Genomic DNA, 16,624 nt, shown 5'->3' with positions numbered 1-16,624 from the left:
AATACCCTGGTTACTACGAACGAGGGGCTAAATCTGGGTTGCTTCTTCCTTATCTTCGTCTTCCTCCTTCTTCTGTACATTTACACATTTACTATTCAGACTTAGGTAGAGCACTCGTTGACGTTCTGCACCTTCTGGCAAGGTGCGTTGGTTTATTATGACGTGCGGAGCACCTAGGTCGAGAGTAATTAGTTCCGCCCTGGAAATACTGCATACAGGTAGGAGTAGGAACCAAAATCGGGAGAATAAACAAATCGAAACTAAGTGAAAACGTGAGGCAGTTACAGTGGAGGTATTGTTTTGTGCATATTTCATGGAAATGCATTTCCTGTAAACCTTTACATTTATGCTTTTTGTGCTGTTTTTGTTTGTTTGACAAATCCTGTCTTAAATGTATTGCTATCCCTCCTTTTTGCTGTTACCTGCAGACTTTACAGTCATTCTGCATCTTGGGCTGGCACATTCTCGTCGTCTCCGAAAGATAGGCTACAAATCCTGCAGTAGGCCTACGTGAGAAACCCTGGGGATGAGGTAATGTTAAAAAACAAAGAAAACATGTACAAAGTTAATATTCAGAGGAACAAATAATGCCCACTTACTTCAGGGGTATTTATTCATGCAGATTATTTATTTTTGACAAAATTATCTTAACTTAAAGGACCAGTGTGTAGGATTTAGAGGGATATATTGGCAGAAATGGTATATAATTTTCATTACTATGTTTTCTGTCGCTTACTAACCTGAAAATGAAAATTGTCGTTTTTTTCATTACCTTAGAGTGAGCTGTTTGTATCTAAATACAGAGCAGGTCCACATCCACGGAGTCTGTCTTCTTGTTCAACAGTAGCACAGAATGGTCAAACCAAACACTGGCTCTTGATAGGACCATCTCCATTTTTCACATCTGCCATTGTATTTGTCCTACATGCTTGGCACACGGGAGAAGTTTAAATTGGTTGCAGTCTGCAACCTCACCACTAGATGCCACTATATCCTGCACACTGGACCCTTAAGTTCCTCTTTCCAGCTTCTTTCTGAGCTTTCAGCCACACCTCATTATCAAAATATAGCAGTGTGTTTATGTAAATGTATTTTTGTCTATTTATATTCATTAAATTGACAACTCCAAAGGTTTAGTGTCTGGGTGTCATCCTGGAGAGCTGTTCTGGAGGCCCACATCAATAATGTTACTCGGTCTGCATACGTTTATTTACGAATACTAATCGTTTTTGCCGTCACTTACACCTCAGAGTGCTGCTACCCTCGTTCATTGTTTGGCTACATCCTGTATTGATCAATGCAATTCTGTCCTCTTTGGTCTTCCTCTCAAGTGTCATAAACTTCAGTTTGTCCAGAATTCAGTTACTAGAACCCTCTCCATAGATTTTATACCTAATATTTATAATTACCGTTTTTGTCCAGTCATTTTTATTAACTTTTATTGTATATTATGGAATTGTCTGATTTTTTTTGATCTATAAACACATTGCTGCTTGTTGTTGTTACTTTTTTTTTTTTTTTTTACTTCAGTATGAGTCTGAACATTGTTTTTTAGGAAAATCCTGCATAGTATATCTTTAATGATACTGATTTCCTTTTCTACTCTTTTTGTCTCTCTCTGAAATACTTCAGTATCTCTCTGACTCCAGCCATGCTCTCCTTTTCAACCCGACCCCTCCTCTACCTGAGTCTCCTGCTCTTTCTGTTGCACCACTCCCCTGTTCTCTGCTGTCGGATTGGGAACCACAGCCAGTGTCAGTCTGCTCCCTTCGTACCAGGCCACAACCTGGTGGGAGAGGGATTTGATGTGGTCACCCTGCAGCATAAAGGAGCCTATGTGGTGGACGTAAAGACTTTCCTCACCCCAGACGGCACCTGTACTCTCTGCTCCAACCCTCTTCAAGGCAAAAGCCTACAGAAAGTAATTCATAAATAAATATGGACTCTACAGCATCTTTACCTGTTGCACAAACTTTATTCATGAATGTTGATCATGGTCTTCTTAACTTTATTTTCAGCTGCCAGTCTCTGCAGTGGACTGGCGCTCATTCAGCCGATGCAAAACTGACCTCCACAGCAGTGTGCACACATCCGTTAGGTATTGTATATCAGCCATGTTTATGTTTTATTGTCACTCCAGAGCAGGGGTGCTGTAGTTGCAGGAGATGTGGGACTGATTTTCCTTTCTTGTGCCATAGCTAAATTGAAATTGGTTCAATAAAATGGTTGAAAGACTGAACTTTGTATAAAAAAATTGAGGCTTTTTGGAGGCCTTCTCACCCCTTAAATGCACAAAATGGCTTTGTCCACCCCGCAATAGGATTCGTCTTTAAATGCAGCCAACACTGAAAGAGTGAGCACCAACGTATGCTGTCATGTCTTTACCCTCCAAAAAGGGGAAGTAGGAGTTTAAAAAAAGAAAAGAAAAGAAAAGAAACAAAGTGACTTTGAAAAAGAAACAAATTAAATTAGTGTGTGAGAGAGACATGGATCAAACGAGGAAGCATGGGGGGCCACAGGGACTCCTTATGCATAGGGTCCAAAATTTTGTGCTACACCCCTGCTCCAGAGCTTTAAGATAGGTCTCTATATTCTTGTGAATATGCACAAGTATTCACTTAAGCTAAGAGCAAGAGCACATAGCCTTGTGGCTCCTTAAATTCAGCTCCCTATTTATTGTCCACAGATCACATCTCACGCTAGAGTCACATCAGCAGTCCAAAGGTTTCCTGTGTCAATCATAGCCTAACAGAGTTAGTGGTTCCCAACTGGTCCAGCCATGGGGTCCAGATTTCTTCTTAGTCATCAGTTAAAGGTCCACACAGTTTAATATATTCATCCTCATACTTTTGTTTTGCTAGTTTGCTGTCTCTGTCAAGTAGCTGTCCATGAGTCATTCAATCTTAAACGGTTCTTTAAAATAAATGTGCCGCAAATTCACTGTATTTCAAATTAAAGTGTGTTTTTTACAAACTTGACAAGTTTGTGGTCCTGTGGTGCTGACCTTTGAAATTAAGGAGCTTTAATGGTGATTCTTTCCTGTAACTTGTGTCCACAGCTCACTGATAGACACTTACACCTCCGAGGACAGTAAGGACTGGAAGGTAGGAGACTTATCACAGCCAGTGCTGATTATTATTATTGTTGTAATTGATAGATGTGTAGATGCTTTTTCTTGTTTGCATTTTACCATTGGAGCGTCACCTTTTTCCCTGGAGAAACAAACACATCACAGTAAATAAAAACCCTAGACTGCAAGTTCTGTTTTGATTTTGGAGCACCTTGCTGCCCAAATACAATGCATATACAGTATATGAGTTTCATGACTCTTTACTTTAAAATAAAGTGTCCTTGATGTAAATCCTTAAAGCTAACAGAACAAGTACCAGTGTATCATTTAAAAGTGTTTGTGAATAAATGGTTTTATAAATAAATGGTTATATTTAATACACATTGTCATGGTCATTATGGGTGAATGTCAATAAGGTTTTTTTTATTTATTCATTTTCATTCAATCAGGTTGGCCTAAATTTAGATAAGTTTGTGTCTGCCAACCTGGAGGTGGGAGGAACACGCTCCACTGCGTATAAGTTTGCTACAGAGAGGACCAGAGAGGACCGCTACTTCTTCAGCACTCACAGGGTCACCTGCAGCCACTATGGGTAGGGTGTGAAGACCCCCACAAAGATTTTGTCAGTCAAGTTTGTTAAAGTAATACTTTGCCTGCAAAATGTTTATTTATATATCAGTTACGCACCACGAGTTACCTTGAATTCGTGAAGGAAACATTTTCCTCATGTGCCTCCACAGTGAACAGAAAATCCAAAAGAGGCGAACATTCCTAATGAATTGAAGTAAACTCTTACACAACGCCTGCAGTATAACCCAAGTCTGTGCTCAGTGAATGAACACATGCACTTCNAAATTAAAAAAAAAGATATTTCTTTCTCTACAACACTGTACTTCATTTCAGGTTTACCTCGGGGGGCGACTCAGGCGAGTCACAGCTGCACGAACCTGTTTGTCCTCACTGAATGGACTCTCATCAAGTGAGGTACATGTAGCACACAGGCCTGTACAGCACACACACAGTGACCAGGTCTTTGCATCACTGGAGTGTGAATGTGTGTGTGTGTGTGTGTGTGTGTGAGTGTGAGGCATTATGATGCTCTAGTCACTGCCGTCTGTATAAAAGCAACATTTACAGATCAGTCAGGACCACTTTGGTCAAAGAAAACTTTATTTCCATTTGCAATATTATATTTGGTGGTATGGCTCTGTGCTGGGGACTCTCCGCCCTTCTTCGGGCCTTTGCAGAAAGCCTCCTCTGAGGGCCTACATGGAAAGCCTAAGGTGAAGAGAGCACACCTCTCCGCAATTCCACGCGCCTGCTTGGAAAGCTATAAGGCAGAGAGAGTACTCCTTTCTGCCCTTCCATGTGCAAATGAGGAAAGCCTGAGGCAGAGAGAGCAAACCTCCCTGCCCTGGAGGAGCAGCAGCAAATATCCACAGGAACTGAACAGAGCAGCATCAATGACAAACAGAAATGACATTGATAAGTCAGACACAACATGAAAAGGAGGAGCTGGGGTGGAGGTGGGTTGCAAAGTGGCTTGCAGAGGAAGCAGCAACAGTAGGCAGGCCAGAGCAGTTTAAATGGGGCGCCATGAATGAGATGTCATGTGAGTGGAATAATATTTAATAGCTTGTAGGTAGACTGACAGGACTGATATATGTCTTATTCACTCAGCAGCTGAATGATGGCGAGTGGATTTAATAATAGTGATAATAATGATGATGATAATAATAATGATAATGATGCTCATCACAGTGACAGTGGCAGGGCTACAGACCATTGTTTGTATGATATGGAATGCGCATATCTATTGTATGTTTGGTATTGTGTTGTATCATATTGTATGTTCTGTGTTGTGGCTGCAGCATGGCCAAACGGCCCAGAACAAATTTCTCACTTTGTGAGACAATAAAGTTAATCTTGAATCTTGAATCTTGAATCTTTAATTGCCACAAACTTCTGCAAATGACTCAATAACAATGGTAATAGCCTACATGCAAAAGTGTGTGACCAAAGTCATGACGGCAAGGGGGGGGGTTACGGCTTTGATCAGCGACTATAATGTGACTTGGGATGTACGCAAAACGCTGGCTCCGTTATGCAGCAGCAATAGATTGATTGCATGCGAGTCACGTGAGTCGTCAGGCGAAGATGAAACGCTAGACGCCACCTCGGCTCCCCGTAATTCATGATTTGCCCCAGATTTACCAGGAGACAACAGATAGGCTATAATCGTCGGACTTTGGTAGTATATTGAAAATATACTTGGTTATGCCTAAAACCAACCGAATTACTAGAAGAAGCAAGAAGAAAATCGCTTCAAACGTGTCCGGTGATATGGCACTCATCAGCTGGCTTGTGCCTCTGAGCAGCAACAGGTGGGCAGTGAGGTTGAGCTGACAGACACACCTAGGTGGGCCAGAAGTATTGGCAAACATTGGAAACAAATTCGAGAGGATTTTCATACAAAAATGGACAGCATCGCTGAGTCCATTTCCAGCCTTAATAAAGACACAAGAGCTATGCTCAACAAATAAAGCAATGCGGAACGCCGCATCGGAGAGTTGGAGGACAAGGTAGAAAGCTCCTCCACTGAACTATCCCAAACTACCAAGCAGATTCAGTCGCTACATCGTAAAGTGGATGATATGGAGAACAGAAGCCGCCGCAACAACTTAAGGTTGGTGGGGCTCAAAGAAGGTATGGAGGCGGGCGATATCTACGGCGCACTGGACAAGATCCTGTGCTACATACTAGACCGACCAAATGACCAGCTGGCTCCAGAGATAGACCGTGCGCATCGCACACCAAGGCCGATGCCAAATCCGGACCAGCCACCTCGTCCCATCATCCTACGCTTGCTGCGCTGGAGAGACAAGCAAGACATCATTAGAGCTGCCACCAGAAAACAGCTCACCTGGGGACGCCAGCGCTTTTCAGTAGCTATATCAAGATTTCTCTGCAGAAGAATCGAGGAGACGTGCCCAATATAACGACGTGAAGAAGCGGCTTCACAAAGCCGGGGTACGATTTGGCATTGTTTACCCAGGAACGCTCATTGTCTCCATCAATGGGGAAAAGTTTACCTACACCTCGCCCAAGGATGCAGAAAATGACTTGAAAAAACATCTTCCAGTGTTTTTCTGACTGATCCCGGAATGCGGTGCCCATGGTGTTACGGAGCTCACAACGTCACAGGTTGGATTTTGAAGCTGGGTTCTAGTCGTGTTTTCGCCGCATCATTGTGGATATGGGAACTTGTGCCCCCAAAACTGGCTTTTGTGCCAGGATTGGCCAATCGGCCGATGTGTTTATGTTTTTGTCGGTGTTTATGTAGGCTACTATTTTTTCCTCTGGTAAATAGTGTTTATTTGTTATTCCCTTCTTCTTTTGATGCAAGAGTGACACCCTTCCTAATTTCTTGTTCACATGTTTTCCCCTGCAGCAGGGTTTTGGGGCGTTAAAGCCCTCTATAGTGCCCCGTTTTCCTCTGTTAAAACTAATGGTTTACTTTCAAAACCTTTCCCTCTACAAAGAGGTGTGAGGCAGGGTTGCCCGGTCAGTCCCCTGCTTTTTATTATTGCTCTTGAACCATTAGCATGTGCAATATGTGCCAGCACTGATATACATGGTGTGGATTTCCCTGGACATAGTTTTAAATTGAATATGTATGCTGATGATATATTGCTCACCTTAAGTAAACCAGCATCTTCCACACCTGCAGTTCTCAGTTTGGTTAATCTATTCGGCAGTTTTTCTGGTTATAAGATTAATTGGAACAAGAGTGTGGCAATCCCACTCAACTCTCACACATTTAAATCTGATTTAAAAGGCACCCCTTTTATTTGTAAGACAAATGGAATGAAATATCTGGGGATAAATATAATTTCTCCTATTGCTAAAATCTTTAGTCTAAATGGCCCCGGCATCCTCCAGTTGATCAAGGACGACATCATCAGGTGGACAGCCTTACCATTGTCTCTCTGGGGAAGAATGGAAATATTGAAAATTAATGTCTTACCTAGACTCATTCATATTATCACATCTATTCCTCTCAAATTTCCTCAATGCTGGTTTAGAGACATCAAATCTCTTTTTATTCGATTCTTCTGGAATAATAAAAAACCCAGAATTGCTCTTAACAAGTTAAGTATACCGAGATCCAGGGGTGGGTTAGGGGTCCCAGATGTATATCAGTATTATCTTTCATACAATGCAAGGTACCCACTAACATGGGCTTATAAACTTGACGTCCTGGTAGGTAGTTGGGAATGGCTGGAGAAAACTATTTTGTCTCGCCATAAAAACATATCATTGTTATCACTGTGGTACTGCCCCAGACCTCCTCCTCTCCTAGATAACATTATTATTAGGTTTTCTTGCTCTATAGTGAAGCAGTGGCACAGGAGACTGGGCATCGAGGGGCTCTCTCTTCCATCGTGTCCTATTTGGTGCAATCCCATCTTTTTATCGGGTGCAGGCACCTTAAACAACAAAACGTGGCAGAGACTTGGTATTGTTTCAGTTGGTCAGATTTTTAGTGACACTCTTCTTTCCTTTCAACAAATTAAAAATCAGTTTGGCATTACAGACTCATCATTTTTAACATATGCACAGATATCATCTGTTTATAAACAGGAAATGTAAAGAGGGCGCCTCTCCAGCCTCATGCTCTGACTGGGATCAGCTTCTGAAAAAGGCAACATTCTCAAAAGGCATGGTTTCTAATATTTATAGTTTAATGTTCAGAGCTATTCCTAATGCATATTCTCCTATTCAGCTGGCTTGGGAGCATGATCTCAATATATCCTTAACTCCTTCTCAGTGGAATAGAATCTGGAGATCAGCTTTGTACACTTCTAAATGTGTCAGATTTAGGATTATACAGTACAAGATTATTTGTAGAGCATATATCACACCGGTCAGATTATCCAAAATGGACAATAACTATCAAGACTTATGCTGGCACAACTGTGGTAACCGTGGTACATTACTCCACTTGCTGTGGGACTGCCCAGCAGTCAAAACACTCTGGTTAGAGGTAACATCCCTATTGTCACAATTATTCAATGTTATTTTTCCAGTCTGTCCTTCAGCATGCCTGCTCGGCCATAAACCAGATGATAGTTTTGGAATGATTGTTGATCAGCTTTGGACTTTGGGTTGCCTTACCACTAAAAGATTAATTCTCATGAACTGGAAAGTACACAAACCAGCCTGTTTTTTCAGGGAATTATGGATGGAGGAATATCTAGACTTGTTGAACATGGAACATGCAGCTGGCCTGCTAAAAGACTTTGGGGACTTTGTTCGCAACAGCCTTACCTGACTAGGCTTGTGTTTGTATTTTGCTCATTCATGAAATGTATTTATTTATTTTGCTATTCACATTTAGGCCCATTGATTTATTTATTTATCTTTCTGCTTCTTCCCTTTCTGTAAAGTGAGTCAATAATAATCAATTAGACTACGTTATCAGAAAAGGACGTCGCTTTACATGACGCTTCAGAGTAAGGCCGTCTCATGTCTCTTAATCAGCAATCCTTGCTCCTCACTCCTAACTCCTGACTCCTTGCATGTTTTCCGTGGGAAGGGACTAAACAGTTAGGTAAGGTGGCTAAGTAAGGTGGTTAGCAGTAATTTTAAGGGACTTGGGACGTACCCATTGTGTCCTGCCTGAACTAACGGCACAATTAAACGCAGTCCATTAACCATTGACTATAAATAGCATCTTATTTCTCCCCCTGTCCTCCAGGTCCACTCCTGCTTATCACTGGGTCTCTCTGTAGGCCTCGGGAAGTTGAAATTATCTAATAACCCACCGTCTTGCAACAAGGTCCTACAGAACCAGGACGTCTCCACCTCGTACAGCCCTGGTCTCCACCAACACTACACAGAGGTGACAGGAGGCACTGGTTGGTTTGGGGAGTTTTCACTCACTCATAATGACTCCCTGGGCTACGGGAATTGGCTGAGCACCCTGAAGGACCACCCAGATATTGTTTCATACTCCCTCAGGCCAATGTATGAGCTGGTGCCAAATGAGACACAGAAGGCAGGGATGAAGGCAGCCATAGAGCAGTACTTAGCAGACAATGCNAGGCCAATGTATGAGCTGGTGCCAAATGAGACACAGAAGGCAGGGATGAAGGCAGCCATAGAGCAGTACTTAGCAGACAATGCTGTGACAAAGTCACCCAAAGAACCATATTGCGGGTGGCACACTCCTAACCTGGCTTCCAACTGCTGTCCTCGAGAGACCTGGAGAGGAACACTTGTGGTGACAATCGTCCGAGGCTGGGATCTGAGTGGAGATTACACTGGCAACACTGAGAGGTGAGTAGAGTGAGGCCAGGGACTGAGATCTAAAGGTGGTGTATCAAACAACAATATTAATCTACCTGTTGCTGTTTGGTGTTTTCTCCTCTTCACAGCTATGCTAAGATGTGGTACGGATCCTCCTATCACAGGACTGACATGATCTGCTCAAACTACCCCAGGTGGAATGCTCGTTATTATCTGGGCAAGGTACAGACTCACAGATCAGCTCAAAAGAACACACTTCACACACAGAGAATAAAACCTTAAAAACATTATTCAGTTAGAGACAACTATGGTCGTAGACTACAGTTCATCAAAACGTCAATCAGTCATCAATGCTATTTCAATACCTTCATCCTGACTTGCCTGTATTAGTAAAAACTGTGATGTGTATATAAATCATTTTGTGTTTTTAATGAAGGTGGACACACACTTGGGTTTGGAGGTCGAGGTCTGGGATGAGGACGTGTGGTATGATGACCTTCTGGGATCATGTATGAAGTACCTGAGGCAGGGGACACACAGATTCACCTGCTGGGCAGAGAATGGCGGCGGAATTGAGGTCCAGTACACTCTGTACTGTGACAGTCACCTAACTGGAGACAGGTGTGACCGTTACAGACCCTCTCCACAGTGAGAAATGTATTCTGACTGTGCTGCTCACTTTTCTTTCTTCTGGATATGTTGATTACTTTCATTGAAGTGTCATTCAACCACTTTTCTTTCTTCTGGATATGTTGATTACTTTCATTGAAGTGTCATTCAACACAATTCAGGGTTTATTTTAGAAACATTTGTTATCAGTGTTGTGTTTAGCAGTGGGGTTAAATCAGAGGTAAATTTACATTATGAAACTGAAGTACCTGACTTCATTCATAAATGTATACTCAATCTCAGAGCCCATCAGCTATCATCTAACGTCATAAAGCTTCTGGGAGCGGGGCCAATATTTCAGGTTGATCCAATGTAGCCAGCAGATATCCAGGCCAAGACCTCCTCTGCATGCCGGTCATTTCCAGTAACCTCTATAAAATGATATCAACATACGAATGCAGATTTAAAAGGATAAAAAACATAAAATATAAAGCTAAATTATTATCAGACAATATCCAATGTGTTCTGAGGTTGTATTTTGGCCAATGCGTTATGCCTCTCTACATGAACTGTTTACCTGCCATTCAAATGTAATTGGTCAATAGTACTTAGACTACAAACAGAAATCAAGGGCCTTATTCACAAAGCTGAGAAAATTCCTTAAATTATGACTTTGTTTTTGTTTTGTTTTTAGAATTTCCCATGCAAGTTATGACTAGGTCCTGGTAAAGAGAAAGGTTGTTCACAAAGCATCTTAGCCCTTAAGAGAAAAAGGGTTAGGAGTAGGGAGGAGGACTTTAAAGAGGCCTAAGAGTTTCTTAAGTGCAGAGAAAATGGTGGAAACACAAAGGTAGGAGAAATATTCTCCAGATGCTGGACGACAGTGAGTAAATGAAACACTCCAGTTCAGATGGTGCAGGAATGATATTTGTGGTCCAGGAATGATATTTGTGGTCCATCTCATTAGGGATGTGCACACATTTCTCACCCAATGCAATAACAATATAACGGTAGAAATAAAGTGATCACACAATAAGATATTTAGAAAACTGGACAAATGCAACAGTGCAGCGGTGGTGGCTTGTTTCTGTCTCATCCTCCCATTAGCAGAGTGATCACACCAACAATGACAACACTTTCACGGTCTTATATTGTGACGCAGTTCATTATTTTGGAGGTGGGATTTGCCTTTGGTTTTTATTTGAGTCACAGATTATGTCTATACGGTTGCGGTTAGAATCTTTGTAATCTCTACCATAAGAGCAGCATTTTTGTGTCCTTTCTCATGCAAATAAAGCCTATGAAAACATCAGCTGTGTCTTTAAGTTCTTTAAGTGTCTTCAGAGTTAAAGAAAACACTGATATAAAATTGCAACTTGCAAAGCATATAAAATTTTTACAACCTCTAAACTTATATTAAAATTTCCAAATCCAATTATGCATTTTTAAAGGTCCCATATTATAAAAAGACAGATTTCTATGTCTTTTTTAACATAAAGGAGGTACAGTATATGTGCTATCACTCCACAGAGAAATGCATGCAGTCCTTATTCAGAAACTGTGCCTTTAAAAAGCAGTGCACGAACCTATAGCAATAAGAAGAAAGATGGGAAAAGTAATAGAAATAAAAATACAATAAATAAATAAATAAATAAAAAGATATATATTAAAAAACACACACACACACACAAACCAAACAAGACTATATGAAAAATAGATCTATCAAAACTGTCCCATGAACTAGAAGCATCGTTCACATCATCAAAAAGTGCACCCTGTGACAAAACCATCACTCATGTAAGAGGGTGAAACAGCATATGTAGAGAGGATCAAGCTACATGAGATAGCATGTGGTAGAGCAGAGACAGAGATAAAGTAGTAAATATATACGTTACAGAGTGAGTGAATAAATAAATCAAATGAAGTTTAAACTGCAAGTTGCTTGGACCATGCGCTGACAACATACAGACAGTGGCCCGACTCAGTGATGATAAACACTAAAGATTACAGTCCATCCTCTGAAGGGAGTTTCTGCAAGGCAGTAAAGAATGATATGAAGGGTTGCCACTTCATGACAAATTTATCATTTGAACCCCTCAGATAATATTTAACTTTCTGGACTTGAGAAAGAACATCACATCTGTAAGCCAAATAGAAATGGAAGGAGGCTGTGAGGATTTCCAATGGAGAAGAATTCTGCAACGTGCCAGTAAGGTTGTAAAAGCGACTATGTCTGCTTGCATAGAGTTTAATAAGGACAGATCAGTGGGGACACCGAAGATGGCTGTTATAGGGCATGGTTGCAGATTGATCTTGAGAACACCAGAGAGGCTTTCAAAGATTGAACAGTAATAGGTTTGCAATTTAGGACAGAGAGCAAACATATGAGTGAGGTCACAAGGGGACATCTGACATCTGTCACATTTGTCATTTACATTTGGATATATCTTGGATAGCCTGGATTTGGAGAAATGTAATCTGTATAAAATTTTGAACTAGATGAGCCCAAGACGAGCACAAGAGGATGTGGTTCACACTCTATCAATCGCCTTATCCCACCATTCCTCAGTGAGTTCAACTCCCAACTCTTGTGCCCAAGTAGTTTTAATTTTAGTTATAGAGTGAGTACCCAAATACATAATAGATGAATAAATGTGGGAAATGGATGCCTTCTGTCTGGTCTCTGTATGAGGTCCTCCCAAGGTTCTTTAGGCGGTAGAGCAGGAAAGTGGGAGGAGATATAGTGTCTTACCTGAAAATAACGAAAAAGATGGGATGGGGGCAAGGAGAATTTGGAAGCCAGGGTGAGGAAGCTAACAAAAGTGTCACTTATAAATAGGTCTTGAAATGGTCTTATGCCTTTCCTTTTCCAGAGAGAGAATGTGTTATCTATTAAGGATGGGGGAATAAGTGATTTCTATCGATTGGGCCCTGAAGGGATGCAGAGGAAAGCTTAATGTGCCTGCGAAACTGGTGCCAAATCTTTGGCCTGGAGATTACTATGGGATTACTGGTAAAGCGGGAGGGGCATGTTTGGAGGGAGGAACAAAGCAGAGCAGGAGGTGATGTCGAAGTAAGAGACTGGGCTTCTAGATGGCACTATGAGGTATCTGGAGCATATAGCCAAAATGGCAATTTCTGGATATTCGCTGCCCAGTAGTAGTTTAAAAAGTAAGGAAGTACAAGTCCCCCACTTAGTTTGCATCTCTGAAGTAGGGTTCCACTGACCCTAGGTACCCTCCCTCCCCAGATGAGCGTAGTGATGGTTTGGTTAATTGATTTAAAAAAAGATTTGGGTGCCAGGACTTCTGTGAAGTTGTGATGTCACTGTGATGTTGCGATAACAACAACAATCACTTATGGGTAGACAAATGGCAATCTAATGAATGGCAGACATGTGGCAAACTTGATTATTTCTGTTGTCATTTTCAGCTGTAACTGTAACGTGTAAAGATATGTGGTTAAACCCGGTGGTCTGATCTATGTGATGTTTTTGCAGTGCTCATTTTATGTACTGCCCTGCGTTGCTAGCGCTTTTCATAAGTCAAGTCTCTGCACTGCTGTGGATGGCAGCTACAGCAACATGTATTTCAGTCACCTAAATAATCAATATCAGTGTAAGAGGCTGCAGTACACCTGCAGTAGACCAGCAGCTACCTGTGTTCTGGAGTCTGGTGGCTTTGATATAACGGCTTCAGCTCCCAGTCTGAAAAGGCTGTCTGACAGCAAGGTAAAGGTGAAAATATTCTAGATATAGGGTACACTTAAACTGATATTGATTTTTTAGGTGGGTAAAAACTAATCAATTAAAGCAGATTTTCTCAAAGCCGTTTGATTTTATGTACATGACACTTTGTTTTTTTTACATTACAACGGCCAGGTTACGAAAAGATAGGTATGAAGGCTGCCATAGAAGAGTACTTCAAAGACAACACCGTCAGGCCCCCACCCATCCAACCCTACTGTGGAAGCAGTGACCTTAATCTGGCTTCCAACTGCTGTCATGAACAGGCCTGGAGGGGAACACTGGTGATGACCATCGTCCGAGCCTGGAATCTGAAAGGAAATGGTTGGGGCACAACTGAGGCGTACGTGGAGGACAAATCAAGATTCAGAGTGAGGGCACAGTAAATGCAATTAATACAGACTCAAAGACTGAGAGTTATTTGCTATTATTTCCTTGTCTCTGCCAATTTATGGGTAGGCTATGCTAAGATGTGGTGCAGCTTCATCTTCCACAAGACTCGTGTGATCAAGTCACACAAGCCTTGCTGGAACGCTAGTTATTATCTGGGCAAGGTCAGTGCTTATCTTTTCTTTACAGATCAGCAGATGAAAAGATTGAAACCACTCTCTCAGTATCAATCTTCTCATATAACTCTTTGCTGGAGAGCCAATGAGTGTATTTCCCGAAATGTCTCAGGCTTATTCTTTAGGCAGTAGACTAGTTACCATGGCTACTATTCTGTGTGATGTAGTTGTCAAAAACAGGGACAGCATGAGATGGAAGAGGACCCATTTTGTATGTATAAATTATCCCAGCTGGCAACAGATGACAATATGATGTCAGACTCTTAAAATCAGGTTGACGAAATTTTAAATGTCTGACGATGTTAGAATTTCATGTTGTGTGGACAATATTCTACATCAAGATGACACTGGCATGAGATATTTGGAAGACACTGTCTTAAAACCAAAAGAATATCAACATCATCTGTCATCAGTATTCTATGTCAAATTGATATTGGCATTAGACCTTGCCCTGACATTGAATTCTGGTCACCCAACATCAGAACCTAACTTTAACCAAATATAAACGTCTAATGATGTTGGTGGCCAGCTGGGATGATATATTCGGATCATTCTAAGGTAACAAAAACACAACAATTCTTATTTTCCAGTGATTATAAACTAGTGGAAACACAGTTATGAATATCATATACAATTTCTGCCAATACCCAGCCAACATTTGTATGTGGGGTCCATGTCGGTAGTAAACGGGCTGAAAAATGGGCCAAATATGGGACTGTTCATGGGTTACATATTTGCCCCATGCCAGTTGCCTACATAGATGGGTTCACTCAAGTGGGCCCCAGATAAGATGCCCATTTTGGGCCCATACCCACTTGGTACCCAAGGAGCCCTAGCATAACCATGCGGGGCCCACCTGGGTACAGCCAACAATGTGGGTAATTGACCCTTCGCTAAGTCCTGCCCCTGGACACAGACTGGCCAATCATGGCGTAGCATTGTGCCGGCTTAGACCAGGGTCCGACAACAACACAGCTGAGCTGCAATGCAATCGTTTCAAATTTCGTTTCTTTTCAGGCTGGTTTGTGGATTTGAAGCTAAATGTTGTGCCTAGGGCACGTCGTGTATTAATGATACTCGTTACCTAGAGAGGTTGGAAAAAGATATACTTTATAATTTCTTCCCTGTTCCAAAACCAAAATCAGACCCTGAAAAGTGTAGGGTTAGCTAGCTAGCTACTGAAGATATAGCCTACTGAATGTATACACATGCTGCTTTTGCTTTGTAATGATTATAACGGTGAAACAAAGACCGACCCTGCTGTACAGGGACCAGTGAAGGGAAGCAGAGAAACTTTGCTGATATTCAACCAGCTCTGTGTGTCATCGCAGTGTGTGTAGATGAACGTTTTTTGACTTCCCCTGCCTGTCCAGGAGGTCCAGGTGCTGGCAGCGGCACGGGGGCGAAGTTTCCCTTTATATTCATTGTCTTCTATGGTGATCAGCAGTGATGTGGTGGTTCACTTTACACTGTGATCTGTAGCCCAGTAGTTCAGCTTTAACTTCTATCTTTGTCTTTTTAACCTGTTGTTGCTGCTGAGTCAGTATGACATCCTGGATATATCCTTCAAACACAGACTGTAGACCCCTCTGTCTGCTTCATTCTGAAATCACTGTTTCATTTTTTCAAAAAATATGATTAATATTTCTTCAGGGAGTGCAGTTAGTCACAGTGTGGGCTCCATGCTTACTCTGACAGCTTGTTGGACCATTACAAAGGGGTGGGGCTTAGTGAAAGGTCAATTGGCACGGGGCCAATATGGAACCCATGGTCAATCCCATATAGGGCCCATTTTCAACCCATTTACTACCCACATAGGCCCCACATACATATGCCGGCTGGCCAGATGCCCCTAAATCCCACACACTGGACCTTAAGATTTTAAATGCTGGACTTTAAGCCGTAACAAAGTATTTTTACACTCTTTTACTAAAGTAAAATATCTGAATACCTCCTCCACCCCTCCCTGTCTGACACACAGTGGGGTGTACATGTAAAGGCACTAATGAACCGCCCCCGCCCTGACATGTCTTCATGCCTCCTGTGGTAAAGGTTTCCTGTGTTGCGTTTAAGTATGCGTGTAAAAACCAGCTCCCGCCGCGACCGCTGGACTCCTTCCTCTCATCTTTGGAAATGCCGATTGATTCAAACGACCGCACGGAACAGCCTGGAGGTGGTGTAAAAAAAATAAATAAAACCCTCTCCCCCCACCGCCTCTCTGTCCATCCCACATTTCAGGACTCACCGTCAGACACACGTGTATCTAATTTAGGTGACTGTGCGGCGCTGTGCCCCTGACAACACAGCGGTTTCCGTTAGAAG

General features: G+C 41.9%; 1 protein-coding gene across 1 annotated transcript; it reads left to right on the top strand.

The window, feature by feature from the left end:
• The first annotated feature begins 5,724 nt into the window (after positions 1 to 5,724).
• On the top strand, positions 5,725 to 11,303 carry LOC126390775 (perforin-1-like). Its single transcript, XM_050045225.1, has 5 exons — positions 5,725 to 6,015; positions 8,832 to 9,412; positions 9,511 to 9,604; positions 9,819 to 10,111; positions 10,165 to 11,303. The coding sequence occupies exons 1-4, from the start codon at positions 5,725 to 5,727 to the stop codon at positions 10,032 to 10,034; spliced, it is 1,182 nt and encodes a 393-aa protein (XP_049901182.1). The 3' UTR covers positions 10,035 to 10,111; positions 10,165 to 11,303.
• Positions 11,304 to 16,624: the final 5,321 nt, after the last annotated feature.

The sequence above is a fragment of the Epinephelus moara genome, chromosome 5, assembly GCF_006386435.1.
Source record: "Epinephelus moara isolate mb chromosome 5, YSFRI_EMoa_1.0, whole genome shotgun sequence".
Taxonomy (NCBI): domain Eukaryota; kingdom Metazoa; phylum Chordata; class Actinopteri; order Perciformes; family Serranidae; genus Epinephelus; species Epinephelus moara.
This window is presented reverse-complemented; position numbering and strand designations above follow the sequence as displayed.